Source organism: Lissotriton vulgaris, chromosome 7, assembly GCF_964263255.1.
Source record: "Lissotriton vulgaris chromosome 7, aLisVul1.2, whole genome shotgun sequence".
Classification (NCBI taxonomy): Eukaryota; Metazoa; Chordata; class Amphibia; order Caudata; family Salamandridae; genus Lissotriton; species Lissotriton vulgaris.
Genome location: NC_141695.1, coordinates 493402325 through 493429601, shown reverse-complemented (window position 1 = coordinate 493429601; position 27277 = coordinate 493402325). Strand labels below are relative to the sequence as shown.

Sequence of the window (27277 nt, the reverse complement as noted above, 5' to 3'; positions counted from 1 at the left end):
CTGTGCCCTTCGGGAAAACCCACCAGATGGAGATTGTTTCGCCTTGACATATTTTCGGCGTCTTCGGCCCTTTTGCACAGCTCCTTGGTGTGGGTCCGTAGTTGAGCTTCCTGCTCCTTCAGTTGGGTTACATCGTCCTCAACAGGAGAAATGCAGGATTCAGCTTCTGAGATGCAGGCCTTCACATTCCGGAGGTCCTGTCAAAGGAAAGCCACGTCCATCCGGACCTCGTCAATCTTGTTCTCCACTGAGGCCTGCGAGGAGTTAATTGCTTGTAGGATTATGGTGAGGTCAGCCCCAGCCGGAGCAGCTTTTTCGACGACCTCAGTGGTTGGTTCACGGTCATTTGTGGTATACTGGTCCATCTTAGTCTGTGTTGGGGGTGGTTTGGGCCTCAGTCTTTTTCCATGGTGGTGCTAGGGGTGGGTCGCCTCTGGCACAAACCACGCCGGGGTTTTGGTGTTTGTTTAGTTGGGGGCAGGACTAGTCTTTGTCCGACCCTCTGGTGAGTGTGAGGCTATTTAGGGGCCTTTGTGGGGTGGGACACGTCTTATGTTCTTCCCAGGTTGAGACAGCAGGTTCCACTGGTTAGGGCCTTGCCCCGCGGGCCCCCCGGATTAGGTGTCGTCAGATGCAGGTGGGTTACTAGGTTGTTGGATGCAAACACTTTCTGGGAAGGGTTGCCACTGCTCAGGACTCCATTTCGCCTCTTGGTGTTTGGTACACGGAGCAGCAGGCGCCCGGTCCGTTTGATTGGGAGCGAGGGGCTGGGGTTGGTTAAGTAGGAGGAGGCGAGCCTGGATTTTGAGCCACAGGTCCGATGCGGGTCCAACCCTGTATCTGTGGCTTCTGCAGATATAGTCTGCAGGAGAGGCAGGGAAGTGGGGTTGGTCCACCCTGGACGCCACCAGGACCACGGTCTCTATATCGGGCTGTCCGGACCACCCCAGGCCCTTCTTTGCCAGAGCACTGACGCTGTGTGATGAGTTTACCTCAGTGCAGTACTTTTTGTTCCCTTTCAATGGGGGTCACACATCAGGACTAGGGCGCCCCCAGCCCGCACCACACCCCGCTCCTTCAGGCCCAGGGGACACCCACCAAGCAGCACAGCTGGGATCCTCCACGGCCGTCGGGGAGAGCGTGGGAGTCAAACAGCGCCTCCTCCTCAGTCAGTAGTCGGCGAGGGGGACCTAGACGGCGCCTGGATGTACTGTTTGGGCCACAAGTCTGTCCAACAAGCACAACCCAGGCGGGGCCGCCCCCAGTGTGAAGTCTTTATTTATTTATGTGGCTGGGGCCACTGCGGTCGTGCCCCCCTCCCCACCCCCAGTCTGACTGAAGGGGGCCGCGCACGGCCGGAAGCAACCACACCCAGCAGAGCTGAAGGCACCAACAGGCTCCACCTTGTGTAAACGGCCCGGGGCATACTCCCCACATGCTGGAGATCTCGTCCTCTGCCTGGCTGCGCCTTGGCGGCCGCCGGGGGTCCGGGATCGCCACGGGGGACCCCGGAGACGTGCTGGGGCACAGGAGTTTCTACTCCGAGAGCAGTGAGACCGCGTAGACGCCTGATGCTATAGGGCAGCCCATTCTCTTCTCACCAGGGGCTGATACCGGTGCCAGGGCGCCTCCTCGGCCAGCCTCTTCTCCTGATGCGCCAGGCCCAGGGAGTGCCTGCTGGGAAGCACCGCAGGATTATCTCAAGTGGGGCGAGTGTTGCAGTTAGGCAGCGGCTGCCCCCCGATCCATCTTCAGCAAGGCGGGACGCGTCCTGCGCCTTGATGCCTCATTCGGGGCTACGATTTAGTCTGTTGCACTCTGGGAGGGGTATCACCCGGTGCAGGGTCTCCACCCGGAGGGGGCCGTCTTAGGGTGGTGCCTGTGCACAATTGTCTGCTGGTAGTGTTTGCTGCATCTAGTGCTGATTTAAGGCATGAGATTTAGCTCTTTTCTTGTCCTCCTTAGGGAGTTTGTTGATGAGCTCCTCAATGTCATCCCATTGCTGGTGTCCGTACTGGTTCAGCAGGGCATTAAAGTTTGCGATGTGCCACTGTGTCGCTGCCCCTTTTTCTATGTTTCTGCCCACCATATCCATCCATTTGCTTTCTTTCTCTGGGGGTGGTCCACTGTTAAGAGAGGGCATTTGCTCTCCTTCTAGCCGTGGTGACGATGATGGAGTCAGGCACTGCGTTCCCCTGAATTTACTTAGGGTCCTTGGCAGAGGGTTTGTACTACTTCTCGACCGTTGGAGTTACCCCTTTGCTTGAGGCTGGTTTCTTAAACCCTTCTTTGCCTTGGTCTAGGATGCTTGGTAGCATTGGCAGGTATTGTGTCCCTTTGTTGGCTGGGGCTAGTGTTTCTAAAAGTAAACATGTGTCTCTCTTTTTATCTTCAAGGGGGACTTTGAAAGTGTCTGCCGCCCTTTTAACTAGGCCGTAGTAAAAGGATATATCATCTGGTGGGGATGCCTTTGAGGGATAGAAGTATATCTCCTCCTCTGGGCTTTCGGTGTCGAGGTCATTCCAAGTGTCCTCGAAATTTTCGGAGGCTTCCTCCTCTTCTGGAGCGTCTATGTAGTCCTCAAGATCTTCATCGCGAGGTTCAGGGGTTGGAGGCGACTCTTCTTCCCCTTCGGCGTCGACGTTGTCCACTTCAGCAACAGGGATCTTTGAAATTCCGAAGACCTTTAGTGAAGCATTGAACTCCTTCTGGAGGAGAGTTGCCATTTCGGCTTCGAGCCTTTTCCTTGACTTCGAGGGCCCCCTCGGCATCGGAGACCAGAAATGTTCTATTCTTTTCCGCGCTTTCCTCTGGTTTCGACAGCATCGCGGTTATCTGCGAAGGTTCGTGTTCGACCCTGGTTTTTGGCGCCTTGTGCAATTTCCCCTTGTCGATGTCTCTTGGTAGGGTTCCTTGGGGTTCTTTGGATCGCGGCTGGCATTCGATCGCCTTTTTCTTTGGCGTCAGGGCTATCATGCTATCATGACCCTTCGGTCCCAATGGATGTCCAAGATGTCTTACCTTAACCAATCTTCTTCTCTGTACCCGTTGCCTTCTTGTGGACGTGTGTTTTTACGGAGTCTCCTTCCAGAATTTCGACATCGTATCCTTTGTGCATCAATTCTGCTGGAACTCCCTGGTCCTCTTCATCACTGGAAATGCTTAGGTCCTTCAGGGCAGTTTTCTTTGATGCCTAGGACATTGTTGCGTAGAGGGCTTCTCTCTGCTTTCGGCGTGTCCTAAAGCCTTTTGGCTGGAACACCGTGCAGGCCTCACAGTCCTTGTCCTTATGGTCTTTGTGCAGGCAGAGGTTGCACACGTCATGTGGGTCGTGTTGTGCAATCTTGTGGTGGCACTCTGGGCAGAATTTGACGGGAGTATTTTTCATGGCCCCTACCTCACCATTTGTCGACCCTTGATGTCTTCTGTTTTGGTGATGTCGTTCTCTGAGTTCTGGTTTCATCTCTGGTTGTGATGTTGATGGCGTCCGCTCGATATCTTGACTTTTTCTCTTTCTTCTGGGTTTTCCTGAAAATATTTCGGAGCGTACTGTCTTGCTTCCAGACCCAACGGCGGAAAAAATAATCTGAATATGGGTACCACGCACAATGTCCTTCATGGCGCCGTCTGACGAACACTAGTAACGTACCTGTCACAAAATGGTTGTCAACAACGCCCAAAACAAGAAAAAAGACTATTTCGGACCAAACCACTAGATTGGGGAATAATGCACAGCATGTGAATCCAGAAAAGGATTCACGCTGCAAAACTTCAAAGACCAAACCCTAAATCACACTTGGTGTCTGAAAAAGGATGATAAGAAGGGGAGGTCTACAAAAATAGTCACCGTCCAAGCACCTAGATGAGGCTCTGTGGGGAGGGGAAGCCCAGCAAGACTTCTTCTGCCTGTGATCAGGACTGGGGGCCACAGCCTGCTAATCTACCTACTGAGTGAGAAAACATCACCCACAGACTTCAAGATGACCTGCCCTAAAGCACCATTGTTTTTCTGCTTCCCAAGACCAGTGCACCCTGAGAAGAAGATGAGAGCGTTGGAGTGGGCAAGGACCAGTGGAGAGCCCTGCGAGAGGAATCCCGGAGAAAAGTGTGAGGAGGGCAGCTGTGCATAGAGTGGATTGTTGCATGTGTATAAGAACAGTCTGCCGAGTCATGGCAGAGATGGGCTCCATGATCTCAGCCGTTTGAAGTGGAAGCACCAGGCCCATACTGCCACACTACAGTAACCTTGTACCACAGAAAGGGCCACCAATGAACGTAATTGGGCCGGAGCGTGAGACTTTTTTTTTAGGACGGCTGCCTGGAAGGGTCTGCACCAGATAGCCCAAAGTCATGCGGCAACCCCGTATGCGAATGCCAGAAAGGGCTGCCAGTATCGCTGTGGCCAACTGTTGGGGCCATGGTTGGGACAAAAAGGAGTACTGCTATTACCTGGTGGTCTAGCCTGGCAAATCCATATGACTGTTTCCCCAGAAATCGCAGGATGCCTCTGAAGATGTGGCACTCGTGCTGGAGCACCAGTTGGATCCCAAGAACCCCCCCACTGTTTTTGCTTGAGCAAGCACAACTTACCTTTAGTATTCGTTGAGCAGGAGCAGCTCCGTTTGTGGGAAACTGACCAGCAATGCTGCTGGACAGGAAGAGTCTGAGCCACGGGGTGCTGCCTCATCCATCGTAAGTAGCCCAGCTTTGCCGTACAGTATCCGAACTTGAGAGCACCTGAGGAGAGGACACTTGTTGCACATGGATAAATACTGTCACACTGCCGAAACGGATTTTATTTTTATAAAGTGTGATCAATGCCTAAGGGTGGCTTGGTGCTAGGACCTCTAGGTCAGTACTGTTGAAAGGACCAAACTGCAATAAGTACAAAGATAAAGAGAAAAGGCATATTTTTAAAAGCTTTCTAAAAGTCCACAAGTTAATTTGACATCTTGGATGCAAAGGTATTTGATTCCATATCAAAGAAGTGGCAGGAACTAAACTTCTGCCGCCCCAGGAAGTACTAATGATTTTAGGAACCAGCATTGTTTTGGACGTGGTTGACCAAAGTCATCTTCTAGGTGAATGCCACAAATTTTGTTTCTTCAGGTATTCTGGACCTGTACCATAAAGGGTTTAATTTACCAAGCAGAGCTATTCAAAACCCACTCTTTTTTATTAGGGAGCCAAAGTAGCTCATCCAGAGCTTTGGGGGGTGATTCATGTGGTCTGATGTTCTTAAAAAGACAAACTGCTGCAAACAGCAGCCTCTGGAGTTTCTTTAAGAGGCCTTGCTGCTTGCCCAAATATAATTACAGTGGTCCAACCTCAACAAAACCAAAGAGACAACAACTGTTGTATGACGATCAGACGAGATGTAGGACAGTGGCTTTTTTTTCAATATCTTTCATAGATCACAGCAAGAGGAAATCAGCTGATTCTTCCGGTCAGCAAACATGAGTTTTGATTCAAAACCACAAGGTTTTTCACTTTTGTAACTGGTATGGGCATTCCAAAAAGATGAATCAGACCCAAAGCACAAGTTACTTACCTTTCGGTAACAATATATCTGTAAGAAACAGTAGTTAGTGTTATATTCCTTGCCTTAGAATATCCCCAGGCGGCATGCTGGATCCATCCTCTGCAGCTCCGCCTCCGTCGTTGTGATCGCCGGGATAACGTCGTCGGAGTACTTAGACGCCGCCCTCGCACGCTGACGTCAGTTCTGTACATAGCTTTCCGCACCAGAAACGCAGAGCCATGATAGAAACCGACACTGGTGCCATGAAACTAGGGCCTTCAAAGGGAGATACCTTAACCCTAGATATCGGTTCGCAGAAAGGGGAGGATGGGTGGGACGGTAAGGAATCGAACACTAACTACTGTTTCTTACTGATATATCGTTACTAAAGGTAAGTAACTTGTGCATCTGAAAGATACAGGGTAGTGTTAGATTCCTTACTTTAGAATAGATACCCCCAGCAATACCAACCCTAGTGGTGGGTCTGCGAACCAAGATCACACCAGAAAGTCCTGGAGAACGGAACAGCCGAAAAAGCCATCTCTCCGGACTTGGCTGTCCAGGCAGTAGTGCCTTTGCAGCGAGGCCCACGTAGCTGCCTGACTGATGTCCTGCAAGGGGACTCCCCGACGCATGGCAGTAGTAGCCGCCGTGGCCCGAGTGGAATGGGCGCGGAGCCCTAGAGGAGGCTCTTTTTTCGCCAAGCAATTACAGACCTTGATGCACAATGCGGCCCACTGAGAGCTGGTCTGCTTGTGCACAGACCGTCCCTTCTTAGCTCCCACGTAACCGACAAAGAGCTGGTCGTCCACCCGGAACTGGCGTGTGCAGTCTAGATAGAAGGAGAGCGCACGTTTTGGGTCCAGACGGTGGAGCTTCTCTTCCTCTTTCGAGGGATGCGGAGGCGGAAAGAAGGTGGGCATGGTGATGGACTCCCCGATATGAAGTGACCACCTTGGGCAGGAAAGAAGGACGAGTCCTCAGAAAACAACTTTGTCCGGATGGACAGAGAGGAAAGGAGGTTTAGAAGATAGAGCCTGGAGCTCACTCACTCTCCTGGCAGAGGTGATGGCAACCAGGAATTAAGAGTCAGAAGACGAAGAGGACAGTTATGAAGTGGCTCAAAGGGTGCGCACATCAGATAACTCAGTACAAGGTTAAAGTCCCACAGAGGCATCACAAAGTGAACAGGGGGAAACGTGTGTGATGCCTTTCAAGAATCTTTTTACAGCAGGGGACTTGAAAAGTGAAGGCTGATCAGGAAGCCTTAAGAAGGCCGACATGGCCGATAGGTAGCCTTTGATAGTGCCCAGAGCACAGCCCCGCTGGGCAAGAGAAAGAAGGAAGAGAACCTCTGAAAGGGGGGCAGAGAGTGGACCCACAGCCTTTGCTGTGCACCGTGCCACAAATGTTTTCCACCTGCAGGCGTATACCGATATTGTGGAGGGACGCACGCATGTAGGTGGAGACTGGACAGGTTCGGGTGGAGAACCGTCCCCTGCTGCTGCGACAAAAGGTCCTCCTGAAGAGGCAGACGAATCGGGGGATCGACTGACATGCTGAGTAGCTCAGGATACCAGTATCTTCGTACCCAGTCCGGAGCCACAAGGATGACTTGGGCCCGGTCTCGCCTGATCTTCTTCAGCCCTCTGGGCAAAAGTGGTATAGGTGGAAAGGCGTATAACCGACCGCAGATCCACATGCGATGAAAAGCGTCTCCGAGCGAGTGCCGCCTTGGAAATTCCAACGCGCAGAACGGATGACATTGCGCGTTCTCTTCGGTGGTGAATAGATCTAACCAAAGCTCTCCCCACAGCCGAAAGAAACCTTGTGCCACCTTAGAGTTCAGACCCCCTTCGTGATCCATCATGTACTGGCGGCTGAGCTCGTCCGCCCTGACGTTCAGGGAACCTGCCAGGTGTTGAACCACAAGGGTGACACCTTGGTGGTCCAGCCATTGCCAGAGGTGCAGAGCCTCCTGACAAAGGGTCCACGACCCCACCCCGCCTTGTTTGTTGCAGTACCATATGGAGGTGGTGTTGTCCGTAAACACCTGCACTACACTTTCCCGGACAGAAGGAAGGAATGCCTTCAGTGCAAGACGGATCGCCTGCAGCTCCAGAAGGTTGATATGGAGCCGGGACTCCGCCAGAGACCAGATGCCTCTGATCTCCGCCTCTCCCATGTGACCCCCCCCCCCCACCCCCCATCCCAGGAGGGACGCATCCGTCACTACTACGTGCTCCGGTTGGGGTACGGAGAGGGATCTGCCACTGACCCAATGGCGGTTTGTGAGCCACCACTGCAACTGACTCGCAGTGCCCTCCGAGATCAGTACATGGTCAGACCGGTTGCCCAGATGCTGTGCCCACTGAAACTTCAGGTCCCGCTGCAGAGCCACCTGCAGAGCCACCTGGCGTGATGCACCAGAAGAATGCAGGAAGCCATCAGCCCCAGGAGCCGCAGCGTCAACCTGACCGAAACTCGGGATAAAGGCTGAAAGATTGGAATCAGAGCCTGAATATCCCGAACCCGCTCCGATGAAAAGGAGCTTCTGAGAGGGGCACAGGTGCGACTTCGGCACGCTGATGGAGAACCCCAGCGAGTACAGGAGGTCGGCCGTAGTCTTGAGGTGGGAAACGACTGCTTGGGGCAAGCCCGCCTTCAGCAACCAGTCGTCGAGATAGGGGAAGACTGAAACCCCTGATCTGCGCAGATTAGCTGCGACAAACGCCATCACTTCCGTGAACACCCGAGGGGCGCTGCTAAGGCCGAAGAGGAGCACGGTAAACTGAAAGTGCTCGTGGCCTACCCTGAACCGCAGGTAGCGCAGGGGTGCCGGCAGGGCGGGGATGTGGAAATATGCGTCCTGCAAGTCCAACGCTACCATCGAGTCTCCAGGGTTTAGGGCAGCTAGAACCTGAGCTAAAGTCAGCATCTTGAATTTCTCCTACCGGAGGAAGCCGTTGACGCTACGGAGGTCCAAGATAGGGCGTGCCCTTCTTGGGGACCAGAAAGTAGTGGGAGTAGCAACCACGTCCAACTTCTGGCCCAGAAACGTGCTCGAGGGCCCCCTTGGCCAAGAGGGCCATAACTTCCTCCTACAGAAGTTCCAAGTGATCCCCCTACATGCGGTGGCATGGCTGGAGGGGTCGCCTCGAAGGGGAGGGAGTAGCCCCTTCGGACGATTTGCAGCACCCACCTGTCCGATGTGATGGAGCGCCAGTGGAGGAGGAGATGGCGGACCCTGCCCCCCACTGGCATCGAATGAGCCTGAAAGGTCGGACTAGGAAGACTTTGAGGCAGATGCTGCGGGCACTATGTGGACTGACCTTGCCGTGGTCCCCGGCACTGCCACGGCGGTTACCATGTCCGCGTTGAGGCTGGTTCTGCAGCCTGTGGCTGGCAGGACATGTGGGGGTGCCCCTTCCTTGGCCACGAAAGGGGTGAAAAGCAGAAGTTTGCTGGCGCTGGCCCGACAGGCCCAAGGACTTGGCTGTAGCCCTGGAGTCCTTGAAATGCTGAAGAATACGGTCTGCTTTGTCGCCAAAGAGGCGACCGCCATCGAAGGGCATGTCCATGAGCGTGGCCTGGACATACCCCGAGAAATTGGAAGACCTCAGCCAGGCGTGGCGGCGAACCGCCACCGTCGTGGATATCGCCCTTTCCAGCGAGTCCATGGTATCAAGTCCACACCTAATGGAATAACGCACCGCATCCTGCCCATCCGCAAGGGCTTGGATGAGCCGGGCCCGGGCCTCCTCCGGGCACTGGGGCAGCACGTCCGCAACCGTGTTCCACAAAGAGTGGATATAACGGCCCAAAAGGCAAGCAGTATTAATAGACCGCAGCCCTAAACTCAATGAGGAGAACAGTTTGTTCCCAAACTCATCAAACCTTTTGGATTCCCGATCCGGGGGAGCGGTCAGGAATGCGGTCTGGGACGTGTAAGCCTGGATCACCAGGCTCTCGGGGGTGGGGTGCACGGACAGAAAGCTAGGGTCGCCTGGAGCCGGGCGGTGGCATCCGGCTAAGTTCAGATCCACAGAGGGCACTGTGGAGGGCTTGGACCAGGTGCCCAACACAACGTCAGTGAGGGTCTCATTGAACAGGAGTGAGGAAGTTAGTCCTCGCGCCCGCAGCAGGGAGCTCAAGAGCCGAGGCTATGGCTGCCCTGCGCAATACCACACCATAAGTGGCACCCTCCTCGGTAGCCACGGAGGGAGAAGAGATGAATCCAGTGTCGGGAGATGTGCCCAGACCACTGGCCTCATCTAGCTCGTCTGAACATTCCTGGCTCAACTTGCACTGCTGTGCCAGAGGGTCCTCAGACCCCTCCCAGTTCTCTCCTTCATCCGTGTCCTGGTAAACAGGCTGGAACGACGGAGCCGGGTCGAAGGTGAAGGCCTCACCCATCGACGCCGGACCGGGGCTGGAACTGGGGCCGACGTCGTCCGAGGACGGCGCCGGAAGCCACACCATGGGGGTCGGCGCAAGCAGAGGGGTCGTAAGGTCAACTGGTGTCGACCGGGATCCAGGCACGGATTCCCCGGGGGCTGGCGGCGTCGGGACCGAAGTCCACGACGGCGCCGAAGTCCACGACGGCGCCGGGGCTGAAGCACCCAACTGTGCCGGGCCGGAGCCACCGGCCTGCATAGGCTCCAAGTTGGGTCTGCGGGACCCAATGGAGGGAAGTAAGTCCTCATGGCAGTGAGGAAATCACCAATCTCCTCTGGCGTCGCTTGCACGCCAGGGACCGGAGGGTATGGCCCTGGAGACGGTGTCACCCGAACCCTCAACCGCATCGCACGAGACGGGCGAGGGAAGTCAGAAGAGCGATGTCGCCTCTTTAACTTCTTCTTGGACTGCCTCGATTTACCGGAGGACTTGGAGCCCGACGAGTGCTGGCGATGACTCGATGAGCGATGACTGCGGCTCCGCGACCGGTCCCTCGACCTCCTCCTCGACTGGGACCTCGAGCGGCGCGGAGCTGACTGCCGGATCTCGAGTAGCATGCGGGACCGCTCCCGCCTTGCTTTCGAAGTCAAGGCCTGGCAGTCGGGGCACGACTTGTCGTCGTGGTCGGCCCCGAGGCAGTAGAGACACTGACAATGGGGGTTGGTCAACGACATCACGCGGTGACAGGCATCGCACGGCTTGAAACCAGGCATCCCTACGGCACGAGGAGTCGAAGTCGACTCGAAAAAGAGATCCAAAATAGATCAAAAAGTTAGTAAAAAAATGACTAAGAGTACTGCTCTTCCCGGATCTGCGCTAGCTGGCGTGGAAAAAAGAACAACTGACGTCAGCGCGCAAGGGCGGCGTCTAAGTACTCCAACTACGTTATCCCGGCGATCACGACGCCGACGCCGAGCCGCAGACGACACCTACCGATGAGCAAGGGTACTGCTGACGAAAACTTTCCGGATCCAGCCTGACGCGTGGGATATTCTAAGGTAAGGAATCTAACACTAACCTGTTTCTTTCAGATGAGAAGCACCACCGTCTTGTCTGAATTTAACTTAAGACATTGGTTGTTCATCCAGTTAACAATTGCTTCCATGCAGTTGTTAAAATGGAGGACCCCTGTATCAAAAGCCAAATGATCTAATTAGTTTAGCAAGTGGGGACACAAATGTTAAAAAAACATGGGGCTCTACAAGGACCCCTACGGGATCCCACAAGGTGAAAAGTAAGAATTGGAGGTAAAGTCTCCAAATGAGACTGATTGCACTCTCTTGCTGAGAAACAAACCTAAAAAGTTAAGAGCTGCGCCTCCAAAACCAACGTCGATAAAACGCTGTTTCAAGACCTTGTTGGTCACCGTGTCAAAGGCTGCAGATCGGTCCAAAAGGACCACCACAGCCTTGCAGCCATTATCCATAATGACACGGATCTCCTCTGTGGCAACCACCAGCGCAGATTCTGTGCTATGTGCTTTCCTAAAGCCAAATTGTGTTCCAGCCAGAATGCCATTTTGATCATAAAAATCAAAGAGCACCGAATTCAAGTATCTTTCAAGAAGTTTAGCTGGTGCTGGAAGCAGAGAGATAGGGCAATAATTTGTTTCTTCGTTTGGATTTATTGATAGTTTTTTTAACCAAAGGGAGGAACAATGCTTTTTTCCACTTAGGGGAAAGCTACTAGCATTCATTATGTTATTCAGTAATGCTGTGAGGGGCGACGCTAATGTAACTGCTAGTTCCTAAAAATGTTTTGCAGGACAAGGATGTGATGGAGCCCCTTGCTTGGTTAACTTTATTAGATCAACCACTTTTTCTGTCATAAGAAGTGGAAAGTTACAGAGAGTTAAAGAAGGTGCTTCGGGGGGCGTGGCCAAGATGGCGACGGAGTAAGACGTGCCTGCGAGCTCCTCCGGCGCCTCGAGCCCTTCATCGCCTTGTATAGCTTTCCTGGGGCGATCTTTGCTCCTGAATCGACTTTATTGGGGTTGCTGAGGTGCCCTGATTGCTCGAGCCTTTCCCAGTCGAGCTACGACCAAGAAAGGCGGACTTAGCGGCGACGCACGAGGTTGGTGCGGCCTACACTGCATCACCCGGAGGGCTTCGGCTGCTATTACCCGGGGGACCCTGGGCCACCGCGACCTGTGGAGAAGAACCACCGAATTGCAGGACACCCTGACTGGGACCGTCCCGAGCTCAATCTACCCCCCTGTGGATCATTTCGGCTAACATCATCTGGACGAGGTGACGAGGAGGAGCCGACCTGTCTGGCGGCTGCTGGACAGCGCAGGGGGACGAGAGGAGAAGCGGAGCTGATCCGACCCTACCCGTACAGCCCGGGGACGACTCAACGGACATTGAGCTAGCACGGCGATCACTGCCCCCTGATAGCTCCAGCTTCCCGGAGACGGCAGAGCGGGGGGCCCGGAGGGTGCGAGGGAGTGTGGCCTGATATCCCGGGACGCTCCTGGCAATCACGGAGCGCGCGGGGGTCGGCCGCGGCTCTCCACCATGACGACGAGGAACCGCACGTTCAAGCCAGGTAAGGACGGTCCTGGGAAGGGTCCATCTGCATCGCCCCCCGGTTCAAGCAAGTCACCCCCGAAGGAGGACGGGGACGGCCCTGTCACGAAGGCCTTCTTGATCAAACTTTTTGCATCCATCAAGGACGACATCACGGAGCTGAAGTCCCAGCTGAACTCCGATCTCCGCGAGGTCCGCCGAGATGTGGATGGCATCGGAGAGCGGGTGGCGACCCTGGAGGATCACGATCTAGGCCTTGCTGGCGACGTCCACCAGTTACAGCAGGACATGCTCAGACTCCAGGAGCAAAATTTAGACCTTCAGGCCCACTGCGAGGATTTGGAAAATCGATCCCGCCGTAATAACATTCGAATCCGAGCGGTGCCCTGGGAAGGAGAAGGTGGAAACTTGCGGGAGTATGTGGAGGCCCTTTTTCTGCAGATTCTGGCAGAGGCGGATCTCTCGGAGATGGACAGAGTTCATCGAGTTGGGTTGCCACGTGGCGCGCGTTCACCACCGCCGGACATTTTAGTTTGTGTCCATGACTTTCAATTGAAGGAGAGGATCCTACGGAAGGCCAGGGATACTAACAATTTACAATTCCGGGGACACAGCCCCCAGCTTTTTCAGGACCTGGCGGCCTCCACATTACAGAAGCGGCGGGACTTCCGCCCCGTCACGGCTTTCCTGCGGGAGCACGGGGTGTCCTAGTCCTGGGGCCACCCCTTTCGGCTCATCTTTAGATGGCAGAACAGACTGGTGCAAATACTATCCCTGGCGGCTGCCAGGGAACTTCTGGGCATGGAGGAAGAGGCCGCGTCGGCTGGCGCCAGCGCTTCCCCAAGAAGACGACGCAAAGAATGGGCCGCATTGGAATGGCGGAAGGCCCGGATCCATCGGCGAGCCACAGTGAGAGGCTCTTGCCTCGGTGGCTCTGGTGACTGACTCGAGCCGGATAGACAGCTCTTCGGCAGCCTAGGCTTTCTAAACATCGGCCTGTGGGGCCGGAGGGGCTCTACCACCTCAGGTACATTAAGGGACCTTGCTCCAATGGAGGGTTACCCCGACCCTGAACTCGAGGAGGGCATTACCTGGGTCTTCTACCCCCGACCCTTATGGTCATGTCCAGCTGCTTCTTCTTTTGGACTGTTTTTTCTCTTTAAGGTTTTGGGGCTGTTCTCTCTGTTTAGTATCTTGGGGCTCCTTTGGGTTGGGGGGGTGTCGATTTGGAGTGGGCTCAGTGGTGGTGGCGGTGGATCTGGTATGATTGTGGGTGTATGCGGGCTGTTTATGGTACTACAGGGGGTTCTGTGTGGGGTGGGGGAGGGGAATGTCTAAATGATGCCAGTCACGATAGGTTCATGGAATGTTAAAGGCCTTAATTCCCCCCAAAAGCGTCAGAAGGTGTGGAAATACATTATAGATCATCATCTGGATGTGGTGGGACTGCAAGAGACTCATTTGGCTCGTAGGGACGAAACCAGACTCAAGAATAGGCAATATCCACTGATTTACAGGTCTTCGGCCTCCACTAAACACCGGGGGGTGGCACTCTTGTTTCGCTCTACACTACAATTCCAACCCATGGGTGTGCGTAGCGACAGGGAGGGTAGATGACTGATGGTGAAGGGGATGCTCCTTGGTAAGCTCTGCACGTGGGTGGTTCTCTATGCGCCGAACACGGGCCAAAATGGGTTCCTTGAGGCTTTCTTGCGGGAGGTGGGGGACTTTGGGTAGGGTGCTTTGGTGGTCATGGGGGATTTCAATTTGGTTTGGGACAAAGAACTTGATTGCTCGCACCAGCAGCGGACGGAGGCAGGCCTCTTTTCCTCCGAGTCGCGTGACGCTATGGAAAGCTTGGGTCTCATTGATAGCTGGAGCGCCCTCAACCCCCACACTAGAGACTATACATTCTTCTCCCATATTCACCACACGTATTCGCGTCTTGATCACATCTTTCTGAGCCAGTCGTTACAGGGTCACCTGAGGGAAAGTAGGATATTCCCACTCTCTGTATCGGATCATAGCCTCCTGGCAGTGTGCCGGACTTGGGCCCCGGGGACATCCCCGCACCGCAAATGCTACTTCCCTATCTCTCTCACGCGAGATCAGGAGTCCTGCAAAAAACTCAGGGCGGCCATTGGTGAATTCTTTGAGTTTAACAAGGATGGGGAAACTTCGGTTTTCACCCAATGGGACGCCTTTAAGGCGACGACACGGGGCACGTGCATTGCTTTGAACTCCGCCCTGAACAAACTTAGGCGTGAGGAAAGGGAGGCGCTGGAGGCGGAGCTGATAACACTTGAAACTGCGCACAAGCAGAATCCTTCTCGAAGGACGCTCCGTCCGCTTACGGCGGTGCAGGGTAAACTCAGGGCCCACTATAATAACCGGGCGGAGTATACCCTCCTGCGCTTACGGCGTCTTTCTTACGCACAAGGCAATAAAGTAGGGAAACGTCTGGCTCGACAGCTTCGAGACAAGCGCGAGAGAGAATACATAGGTGGCATCCGGGCGCCCTCGGGCGCCTTGGAGCATCAAGACGCGGCCAAGGCGGAGCTCTTCGGCAAATTTTATGCCGCCCTGTACTCGGCGGATAGCCTGGTGCCGGAGGATCAGGAGGAGTACCTGAGGGCTCATCCGCTTCCGCAGGTTTCCAAGGAGTGGAATGAACTATTGGAGGCCCCCTTTACGAGGGAGGAGGTGTTGACCGCGGTTAAGTCCCTTAAGCCACTTAAAGCGCCTGGCCCGGATGGCTTCACGGCACCCTTCTATCAGACCTTTGCCTCTGAGTTGGGCGACTTTTTGGTGACACTTTTTAATGGCATGAGGGAGGCGGGTCAGACGACAGGCTCTATGGCGGAGGCGATGATTTCGATCATCCCCAAAGCCGGGAAGGATCCCACGAAGTGCGAGTCCTACCGGCCCATAGCTCTACTGAATGTAGATGCCAAGTTATATTCCTCCATCTTGGCTGCAAGACTCCAGGACCTTATGCCTGCCCTCATTCATCCCGATCAGTCGGGATTCATAAAGGGTCGCTAGACCCACGACAACACCAGAAGGCTGATTCACCTGATTGAGAAGGCCAATCGCTTCAAGATCCCGGCGGTCTTGGTGAGATCTTGACGCTGAAAAAGCGTTCGACCGGGTGGACTGGAACTTTCTCTTTGGAACGCTGACAGCCTATGGCTTCTCCTCCAGATTCATAGCTATGCTGCGGGCCAACTACCACGGTCCTCGATCGAGAGTCATGGTTAACGGCCATGTTTCACCCTTCTTTGCGCACTCCCGTGGTACGCGGCAAGGCTGTCCCTTATCTCCCCTTCTCTTTGCGCTCAGCATTGAACCCCTAGCTCTTAGGGTACGGGAAGACCCGGGCATCAGTGGTCTCCCCTTTTCAGGAGAGCAGCATAAAATTTCCCTCTTTGCTGATGACGTTCTGCTGTCGCTGGCGGACCCGGGAAGCTCCCTTCCGAGGGTACAGGAGGTACTCTCTCAGTTTGAGGTGGTGGCGGGTTTTAGGGTCAATCCTAGCAAGTCCTATATCCTTAACCTCACGCTACCATCTGCTGAGGTGGACCGCATCCGGCCGCTCTCGCCCCTGTCGTGGGCCAGCTCCTCTATACAGTAAATGTAAATGTAAATGTGGGATACTTGTATAGCGCACAGTTACTCTACCCGAGTGTCCCGGCGCTGTAGACCGCTGGGGAACCCGTCCTGGTTTTCCCTGTGAGATGGTCCCTTTTCTGGGTATCTCCAGGGTGAAACCAGGCATCCCTGGCGTCTGTGGGGGGCCGTTGTAGAGATGAGGCAAGCTAATGCCCAGAGTTGCCGAGTGTGCTCCCCGGTCGGAGTAGGCACCGATGCGAGAATTATCAGTCCGCTGACCCTGGTCCAAGACCCTGCCGCGTCGGGAATCGAACCCTGGTCCCGGGCCGTTCTCTGCACTCGGGTCTGCCGCCTCTAACCAGTGAGCCACACCTCTCCACCTAGGGGTCCGGCTGACCTCGTCCGTCACCACTCTGTATGCGGCCAACTTCCCGCCTTTGTTGACCCAGATACAGAATGAGCTTAATCGGTGGAAGCCCATGTTCATTTCTTGGCTGGGCCGAATCCATGCTATTAAAATGACGATGCTCCCCAAGCTCCTGTACCTGTTTCAAGCGCTCCCTATTACATTGGATGGGGGCTTTTTTAGGCGCATTAAGACCATGATCCTACACTACATTTGGAAAGGGGGTCGCGCTAGACTTTCCTTCCTCACGCTGCGACGGCCTTTGAAGAAGGGAGGGGTCTGCCTCCCGGATATGCACCTTTATTACAAGGCGGCGCAACTCCGAGTGCTGGTGGAATGGACCCAGATGGAATCAGAGAAGCACTGGTTGCATATGGATAGGAGAGTGGCGGGGAGGTCGATATGGGACCTGGTCTGGAAAGCGAAGGGGAATCGTCCTCGGAATGCCTATATTAGCACTCCTACGAGCACTACCCTGAAGGTCTGGGACTCGGTTTCCAGCGATGAGAGGTGGACTTCCTTCCCGTCCCCCTTCACCCCTATACATTTTAACCCGGCCTTTCCGCCGGCGCTTGTGGAGGGCCCCTTTGATGTGTGGAGGGCGGGAGGTTGTCACGCGCTTACGCACCTGTTTCACGGTTATGAGCCCCTCACCTTCCATAATTGCATGCGTGACTATGCGGTGCTACCGTCCGAGCGCTACCGGCATACCCAGATGCTACACTGGGCATTGTCGCCTGAGGTGCGGGACGCAGCGACAAGGCCTCTTACAGATTTTGAGACCTTTATCACCAGCACCGCATCCATGAGAGGTGTGATCTCATTATTTTATGGCCTTCTGCTTGCTACGGCTATCTCGCCTCGCCCTCGATATATGGGTTTGTGGGAAGAGCACCTGGGTCGGGATATCTCCGACGAGGAGTGGACTCACCTCTGGCGTGACTTGCACAGATTTAATCATTCTATTGACCTTAGGGAGGCCCACATGAAAACTATGTTGGACTGGTATCTTTACCCAGCCCAGTTGAAAAAGATTTTTCCTTTCACATCGGATAGATGTTGGCGAGGATGTGGCCTCCTGGGGGATTTTCGCCATATTTGGTGGGATTGCCCTGTCATTCGCCCCTACTGGGAGGAGATACTGTCCCAAATCAAAGATGTGCTGGGTTACCCGATACCTGACTTGATAGGCTTTGTTCTACTGGGTCTCCGTGATCCGCTTCTGGAGCATCAGACCAAGGCGGATAAACAAATCCTTTGGCTCTGCATTGGTGCGGCCAAGCTGACCTTGGCGGCGGCCTGGAAAAAGAAGGGGGCTCCTGCACTCTCCCTCTGGCATACGAGGTTGTGGAAACTGCTGAGCATGGAGCGTATGGCGGATGTTTTCAGAGGGGATTTCAAAAACTTCGTTTTTCGATGGGGCCCCCTGGTCCGCTTCCTCTCTCAGGGCCTACCGTCGGCGGTTTGCCCGCCCACACTGAGTGCACTCCATTTGTTTCAGGTGTGAGAGAATGTTTTGATGTGTGCCTGTTACTTAGCTGCCACCACTGAGGGGAGGGGGGATGGAGGGTTGAAGGAGTTTTGGGGGGAGGGTGTTCTGTTCCTTTTATCTCTATGTGGGTGGGTTCTTTTTTCTTTTTTCTTTTTGTGTTTCATCTCGCTGCATTGTTTTTCTTTTGGCGGAGAGACGAGGAGGCGCAAATTAGACTGATCGACTGAGCTCCCGACTTGGGTGACTTGTGCCTGGCGTCATTGTGAGCCGGTGCCTGCGTATGGACTCCCCCCTGGGGCAACATTATTCGCTGGCGGACTTTGAGAGCCATCCTGGCTAGAGTGGCCGCGTTGAACAACTTTCAGCAATGCTCAATCTCCTCTGCCATGAAAAGTGAGCTCCTGCGAGGGCCCTTGTCGCATTTACTGTGTTTCTATCTTTCCTCTCACTTTCTTCCTTCTTCCTTATTGTACTTTCAATAAAAATATCTTTAACAAAAAAAAAGAAGGTGCTTCACAACCAATCATGGCCAAAGGTTCACAGATGATTTAAAGATTATCCCAAGTTCACCACTTTGTTTTTCCTTTCAGTCCAACCTAAAGATTAAGTAGCCTGCAGGGAGTGCCGCTGCTAAATCTGGCTCAGAAAACTTGTCCACGTAGGTGTCTGTTAAAAAAATATATATCAGGGGAACACGAGTCTAGGTAAGAGCTTGTGTTTATGCTAAATTGCTGATCTTGTCTTCAGCAACATACAGTTGAATTTTCTTTTTAGAATCAGAAGTAACACAGGATGGGGATCGCTTTGATCTAGGTTGAACACACCTTAATCTAAATCCTGAGAACAGGAATAAAGGCAGTTCAATCACATATAGTTGTTATCCATTAAGTTGAACGTGACAGGACTACAGTACTTAGTTGGAGGAGCGCTACTCATGTATTTCCAATTCTGACCAGGGACGAGCTAGCCTTAGGGGTTCCTTTGGTGCGCCAGTTGCACACGTTTGCAGTCTCCGATCCAATTTCGGAGCTGGCATGGGTCATAGGCAGTGTGTATCCAATGAATGAAGCGCAAGTCAGCGCTTGTGGAGAAAAACAAAATTGGGCAGAGAATATTCAAACCCGGGTCCAGCAACCCCTAGCACCTGGTTCAGGCTCCACTGAGCCAGGTATATACTGGTAAATGAACTCCAAACCAAAACAAAGATGCAAAAGCAAAAGCATACATTTCAAAATAAGCTGGCAGAGCCCATAGAACTCTATACTTCAGGAGCCAGGCATCACCTTAAAAAAACAACGTCGTTGTACAAGGATATTAAACGCGGGTCTAATTTTAGCAAATGTCAGCAAGGCAGCCGATAAGACGGACGCCGGACCTTTTGGGGCCTCGGGGGATTCGCTGCTAAAGGTGCTGTGACATCATAGACAATTTTGACTGCAAGCCTAAAGAGTCAGAAGGAAACTCTTGATTATGGACAAATAGTTTGCATTTCCTGATGCGGCCACCAGTGAATGGGCAATAACCCTGAACTTGCTACACTAAAGAGGGTAGGACATGGATTTGCATGAAAACTACTAGTCCCGACTTAAAAGGGGGATTGTGTGGTTTCTTCTCAATGTCTTATTCCTCTGCATACGTACAGTTAGAAATAAAATACTACATTTTCTTATAAAAGCAAGTATTTGGTAGGAAATGGATTTATTGTTCATACTGTATCCACTTTGATTTATGAGACGTGTTCACTGACCTGTGTGTACATCCCCAAATTGAGCCTTGACTGCTCAACCACAGCTACCACCGAGAGTCAAGTGCAGAAGGGGTACTTGAGCCAGTTGAGTAGGGACCCAGGACATCAGGAGTAAAAGGCCTCAACCACCATGGTTGAGCCCAGTAGCCAATGTGTGCTCTGTCGCCCTGTGAAAGGGGTTCTGACAGTAAAAATAATGCTAAAATACTCAGTTGCCAATTTAGGGGCATCATTTCATGGTTCCAGACTATCAATTTACTTGGAAAGGTAAAGCAGGCACTACACTCTAGTAGTTTTCATATTTGCCCATTGATAATCCTGCCAAGAAGAATTGCCACTGATTAATAACACTGTCACAATACAAAGAATGTGAAAATAGGTCACCAAGAAATTGTGAGTTTACTTCTAGAAACAAAAATTAAGAAGATAAAAAAAAAAAACATAACTTGGTGGATACAGTCGTGGTGTGAATGATCCATTTGGAGCAAATCTTTTTTACGGCAATAAGAAAACACAATCTGGTATCTATTTCCACAGTGGGAAAAGGGAGATTGGAACATTGACACTGATGCATGTCAACAGGATGTCATTCTTTCTTGACTAGAGATTCATACAAACTGTAGAGCTCCGGAACCACATAAATCATAAAACTGTAAATGACGTATCAGAATTATGAGTGGACAGAAGCAATGAAAAGAACAAAAAACCTGGTTGAAAGTATGTGTTTATTGCAAAGTAAAAGTATAATTATATCTTACCAACGTGATACCCAAACTCCAAACATCTGACCGCACATCATATCCTTGTCTTGATGCACCAGGATCTATCCTTTCAGGCTAAAAATAATCAAAGAAATTATATCAATGATTTAAGTACTAATTAACAAATAAAGTGAATTCTATCGAGTTTGTTGCATGAAAAAGCAAGAGTAAATCCTCAAACCAATGAGGATAATATCACGTAATTGATTAATATTATAACCAAAGTGACTTTTTATTCCCAAACATGTGGATATCGTGCCACTTTGTGGTAGGATTCGAAACTGCTCAACAAACTGTTAAAACCTAGGCACTGGAGCAGCTGGCACTGCACATTTGAACAGCGTTTCTGCAAACAAATGATGGAGTGAATGCTGACAATCGAAACATTCTCCCCAAGTCAAAAGATATGGGTTAAATCCATCGTTCTTTTGCCCACTATGCCACCCCAGTTTGGACCCAGCCATATGCAAATCAGTCTTGACCCTGTGCCCCATGGGAACAGTCCAGACCAAACTGCCAGGCCAGGTCCTCCGTGGACCAGAAAATAGTATCCTGGGACTGGTTTCAGGATATGTCACCCTTCTTCAGCCAGGCTAGCTTGAATCCAGTGGCACAATTAGCAAGGGACCAACGTCTGGGCATATCCATCCCACTTCACATTTGAAAGTACGTAGAAAGGAACGAAACTCCACTTCAGCATGGCTATGTACTGCTCTCCCCAGTTACACTACGAATAGTAGTATCATTTTTCTGAAAGACTCCAGAGGGAAGTGTTGGAAAGGAAATAGGGGGCTGCATAAAGACCAGGAATAATAGACAAAGCGAAATGGACTTTATCCCATTGATTTTAATCTAGTATATTAAAGATTTAATGAACATCAAAGAGTAATAACAGTACTATACAAAATTGAAACTTAGCCAATAAAAAACACATCTTTAAATAAAAAAACAGTAATAACAACCGAAATACATCATAAAAAAACAAAATTAACAATAGGAAAATCAACAAATGAAAGGGAATTGAGTTAGTTATTTCAAGTAACACAAAAAGGAGAGAGCAAGAGAGGCGTGTCTAAGGCAGCCAACATGGCGGACGTAGCTTAACAGAGCTCCGTCCCGCCGTTAAATTATCCGCAAAATTATCCTTCCTCCCCCGCACCCGAGAGTATCCCGATGTCGAGTGGTGAAGCGGAGGGTGACCGGCAGGCATGGAGCGAGTTTGAGCCGAATTGAAGGCTCGGAAGGCACCACTTCGCATTCCTAGATAGAGCGGCCTGCTGAAGAGAGCGGCCGGGGACCTCAAGTTTGGTGGCGCCCGGTGAAGAGGAGGGCCGGCGGCGGCTTAACTGGCGCAGATCTAACGGCGCCGCCGGATAGCTCGGAGCTGCGGTGGTGGGTCCGGGTAGGGGCTGCGCTGCCGTGATTGGAATATTGGCCGTTGGATTGGCTGGAGGCGGAGGCGACGACCCAGAGGGACGATCAGAGCCCGGAGGCGCCCTACACACGGCGGCGGACCCCCGGGTCTACGGAGACAACCAAGTGCGGTGACCGGAGTAGAGGGGCAAGTACAGATACCCCGGCGGTCGTATCGGATCGCGGGGAACGGGACCCCAAGTAGGCGAGGGAACTTCTCCTGGCGGTGGTGTGCGGTGGGGGCGCCCTGGACCGGGCCCCTGGAACAGACATCTTGCAATCAAAGCGCTATTGGAGCTGTGTAGGCACGGGGAGCTCTGTGATACATTGTGAACTGGTGGTGAGCTTCACTGAACGCCCCATCGGCCACAGGTGACCAACTCTGGGCCCTGACTTACAGCAGCTGGGGCCCCTTGGCGGATGGACGCAAGATCGCGAGCTGTGGTGAGCCTACGGGGAAGGTGCCAGGGGCAGACGTTGGGAGTCGTGGTTTGCGGTGGGGGCCTGGATCGCGGGCCGCCTGACTGTCTAAGCCTGGTGATCGGGCGATTTGAGGCTAGTAGGCCCGGAGAACGGCATCTCGAGGAAGGGGGGCCCCAGGTGGCGAGCGACCGAAGCCACGAGAGACGCAGGAAGTGACCCGTAGACAGTAAACCATGACCAGAGGCGGGAGTGGCGGCGGAGCCTCGAAACAGGGGGACTATTGACAAATTCACTGGCCCGAGTGGGAACTCCGGAGCCTCGGGAAGGCACCAGGCCCAAGGTCCGGACAATGCAGCTCTCCTAGCTGCGATCACCCAATCTAGGGACATATTGGATGCCAAAATAGGGGCTGTTGGGGCGGATGTTACACTGCAGCGTCAAGACCTGCGGAATGCAGTGGCTTGTATCACAGACGCAGAAGCCCGGATCACTGGAGTGGAAGACGATATGGTGATATTGAAGAAAAAAGTGGCCAACATGGAAGGCATACAGAAGGGCCTAGCGCTCCAGGATGAGGTTGCCGAAGGACGGGCTCGGCGCAACAACCTACGATTTGTCTGCTTTCCGGAAGACTGCGAAAAGGGCAGCATGGAGGCCTTTCTCATGGAGTGGTTGGAGGGCTGGCTTCCGCCGGAGTCCCTCTCCCGCTGCTTTGTCTTTGAACGGGCCCCATAGAGCGCTAACCCAGAAGCCGCCGGTTGGCGAGCGCCCGCGGCCGGTAATCGCCAAGCTACTCAATTATCATGACCGGGACACAATACTGAAACAAGCCCGATTGAAAGAGCCCCTCACGTGTAACAATCAGCGGATCATGATATTCCCGGACTATACAAAACTGGTGCAGCCGCAGTCCTTCACAGCGGCCAAAGGCCACCTGAGAAACCTTAAAATTCAATATACCCTACTGTACCCGGCTCACCTACGGGTAGTCTTTCAGTCACATACTCTCTTCTTTAACTCTCCTGAAGAAGTGTTCGCCTGGACTGATGAGACAGTACGAGCTAGACCACATACCCCGCCGGCCCGAGACTCGGATTCATCCTCCTCAACGGTGCCGCCGCGGACCCCCAGATGCTCACGAAGCAGAAGCAACTGGAGATCTCGCTCGTCTAAATGCTCTCCTGCTAAAGGGGGGAACACAGGGGAGGCTGAACCACCGGACGCTCCAAAGGTGGATCCGTGAGGGGTGATGGGACACAGATTACCCCCTCAGTGTTGAATTGTACACCACAGCATTGGCAAGTGGAAGACATTGAAGGCCTGGCTGGAGATGAGGTACGTCTTCAGAAGCACCACTATTGTGCGACAAATTATAGACCTACAGACACGGGATGCGGGTTGGGTGGGGAGGGACGGACTAAAACGCAGACACGTGCCTCAAGCTAGGGGAGGTTCGATCTTTTAGGGGATTAGTTGGGGTGTTTTGGGGCTGTTTGTGGGGCTCCGTTGGGATAGACGGTCTCAGGTTTAGGGGCTAGAGATGTCCTATACCGCGACAGGTACTTCAACGTTGCTGAGGTATGGGGTGGGGGGAGGTTGGGGGATTGAGGACAAGTTGGGGAACTGTTGGCTGAGTGGGGTGGTTTTGGGGAAGGGGAGGGGTGAAGGGGGGACTGAAGACAAAAGGATGTGGGGGAATGAGTTGTTTTGCACATGGTTGTCTCAAATGATGCTGTTGGTGCGTCAAAGCCCAGAATGCCCATTGCTACATACGCTGCTGCGTTTACGCCTAGATGGGGGTTGAAAACATTGAGCAGGGACCCACTAGGGCCTTAATGAAAGTGATGAGCTGGAATGTTAGGGGCATGCTCGATAAGATTAAGAGAGGTGCAGTGCTAAGGCTGGGGAAGAGAGAGAAGGTGGATGTCCTCCTACTACAAGAAACACACTTGTTGGGCAACAAAGCGCTGGGTCTGCGGAGATATGGCTATGACCAGGTCTACCACGCGGGATTTGGGAGGGGATCTCGGGGGTAGCGATTTTGATGCACCGTAGATTGTCCTATACCCATACGAGACAGTGGACTGACCCACAGGGTAGATATGTTTTTATACAAGGGACGATAGGCACGGAGACGTTAATAATTGGGAGTGTCGACGCTTCGCCCCGGCTCCAGTGGGCACTGATAGAGAAACTGTTTACTATATGGGCTGAAATTCCAGAGGGACTGGCAGTGATTAGAGGGGACTGGAATGATGTCATGCACTGCCGACTCGAACGGCTCAGGCCTGGGGGCGACCCCATTGCAGATACGCCCACTAAACTGAGTGATATGGTGCAGGGCATGGGCTGGGTAGATACATGGCGATACCTCCACACCTATGAACGAGAATATTCTTATGTTTCGGCGGTTCATCACTCGTTTTCGAGACTTGGTTATGTATTTGTCCCTGCTGCTGTGGCAAAGAGGGTTGCCTCGGCGTCCATCCTGCCGCGTGGACTATCGGACCATTCTCCGGTTGTGATAGAAGTCACGTTAGACAAGGGGAGACAGCCATTTCAGTGGCGCCTATCCGCCTGGAACTTACAGCAGGAAGCCTACCAGCATCATATGGAGGCGGCTATTGCTCACTACTGGGAGGAGAATTTGGGCACAGTGGCAGACGCAAGGACGGCTTGGGAGGCCCTGAAACCCACACTTCGTGGGGTAGACATAGCCTGGTGTGCAGCAGCGCGCCGGAAGCGGAAAGAGGAGCTAGTGAAGGCAGCAGCGACAGAAGAACTGTTAGAAACTCAATGCGGGGCTGCGAGTCACCAAGAGGGAGTAGGGCAGCTGCTTTTGGCACAGCAATCATATGCGTCCCTACTGCTAGACGAGGCTCGGCAGGTCTGGTTGGCAACCAGAAGTAGAATATATCAATGGTGCAACAAGTCCAGTACAATGCTTTACAGGCTCTGCCAGAGCACGTTTCAGGTGCATGAGCTGCCGGGTCTTAAAGATGACACCAGAGCCTCCATTTCAGACCCGAAGGAACTGGCAGATAGCTTTGCTCGCTACCTCGAGGCCCAATATGCTCCACAGGAATCCCTCCCAGCACTGGACGTTGACAAATTCATAACTGACCTTCTGCCCCGCGCACTCCCGGACCACGTGCGGGAGCGGCTCGAGACCCCACTAATGGGTTTCCAAGTGATATCTTCAGCTAGGGCTTCAATACAGGGCTGCCCTGGAGGCGGCAAGAGAAGATGGCCTTCTGCCAGCAGACTGGAGGCATGCAGAAATTGTGGTGTTCTGCAAACCTGGACGGCCCCCGGACCGCCATGAGTCCTATTGTCCAATTTCCCTTTTAAACATTGAGACCAAAATCTTGGCCAAGGCGCTCGCAAATCGACTGCTTCCGTATATCACAGAACTGATCCACCCAGATCAGGCCGGATTTATGCCCCAAAGAGCGACAAGGCACAATATTAGACGTGCACACGTGGCAGTAGAGGCGATGAGTAAGACCGGGGATCAAGCGGCGCTATTACTGGCAGATATTGAGAAGGCCTTGGACTCCCTGAGCTGGACCTATCTGTTCGCGCTCCTTCCACGTCTAAATCTAGGGCCGCATTTTATGTCTTATATTCGGCTGCTATACACCGACCTGACAGCCTCGGTGAGAGTGGCGAGAGAGACATCGGCGGCCTTCCCAATAGGGCGGGGTACCCGACAGGGGTGCCCCCTCTCGCCGTACCTGTTTGCCCTGGCCATGGAGCCGTTGGCTGCATGGGTCCGGATAGACGCGCAGTTGCGGGGCTTTGAGTGGGAGGCGGGACCTTCAGATAGAATCGCATTATATGCGGATGATGTTCTGTTCTTCCTTACGAATGTGAACCGGTCCGGAAGTCCACGCTTTGGATGCTGGGTGATTGCTCTGGGATTGGGACATGGGCATCGGTGCTGCAGAGGGCAGCTGGGGGTCTCAAATACCTAGGGGTGTTTTTGACGGCCTCGCCGGCTATTGCTTGGGAACGTAATATCGTTCCGGTGTGGGACAAAGTACAACAGGAGATGAAATGCTGGTCCTGTATGCCCCTCAATATTTATGGCAGGTCAGCTATATTTAAGATGGTCGCCCTCCCCCACATGTTATACCAGCTGCAGAATCACCCATACCCGATCCAATCGCAATGGTTCAGACAGGTTAATTCCGCTCGAGGCCAATTTTTGTGGGCCGGGGGAGCGTCGAGAGTGCCCTTACGTACCTGTTTTTTGTCCACATATTGTGGGGGATTGGCAACATCGGATATGTTGTCATATTACCAAGCATCACATCTTGTGATATTAAACGACTGGTGGTATGGTGACAGGGGGGACCCGGCATACGCCCTTGAGAGGTACCTGATGGGCCCAGACACACTACACACTATTTTGTACTCTGCACGGTTGAGAAAGGGACTGCCTAGAGCAACCCAGGTGGTCTTTCAGCTCTGGCGACAATCATTGCGTTGCATGGGATGGTGGGGGAAGCTGACGAGGGAGACCCCACTCTGGCACAATGGGCTGCCGGCGCTGGCGGTGTTACAGGGCTTCAGAGGTTGGGACTCGATAGGAATCTCTGCACTGGGTCATGTCTTGAAGGGCACAACGTTTACATTTTTTCAAGAACTTAGCGAAGAATTCAGTATGCCCCGCACACAGTTCTTTAGATATCTACAGTTAAGGCATGCCCTTACACCCATACTAGAGGGACTAGATACCTTGCCTGAATTTAGCCCGATAGAAGCGAAGGTGTTCATGGGGGACCTGGGGGAGAAGAAAATATCCCGTATATATCAGACACTGGTCACACATTGCTCTTCTGATCTGCAGCCTCTACGGGATCGCTGGGTGAGAGATGTGGGGGAACTGGAGGAGGAGGATTGGCGAGAAG

General features: G+C 53.0%; 1 protein-coding gene across 11 annotated transcripts in view; it reads right to left on the bottom strand.

Annotated features, from left to right (window-relative positions):
- Positions 1-27277, bottom strand: part of MAP2K4 (mitogen-activated protein kinase kinase 4) — a 767786-nt gene that overhangs the window by 181010 nt on the left and 559499 nt on the right. For all 11 annotated transcript variants that reach the window (XM_086930577.1, XM_086930576.1, XM_086930571.1 and 8 more), the window contains one exon: positions 20523-20600. In XM_086930577.1, the coding sequence (XP_086786703.1) occupies positions 20523-20600 (78 nt within the window). The remainder of the gene's footprint in view (positions 1-20522; positions 20601-27277) is intronic.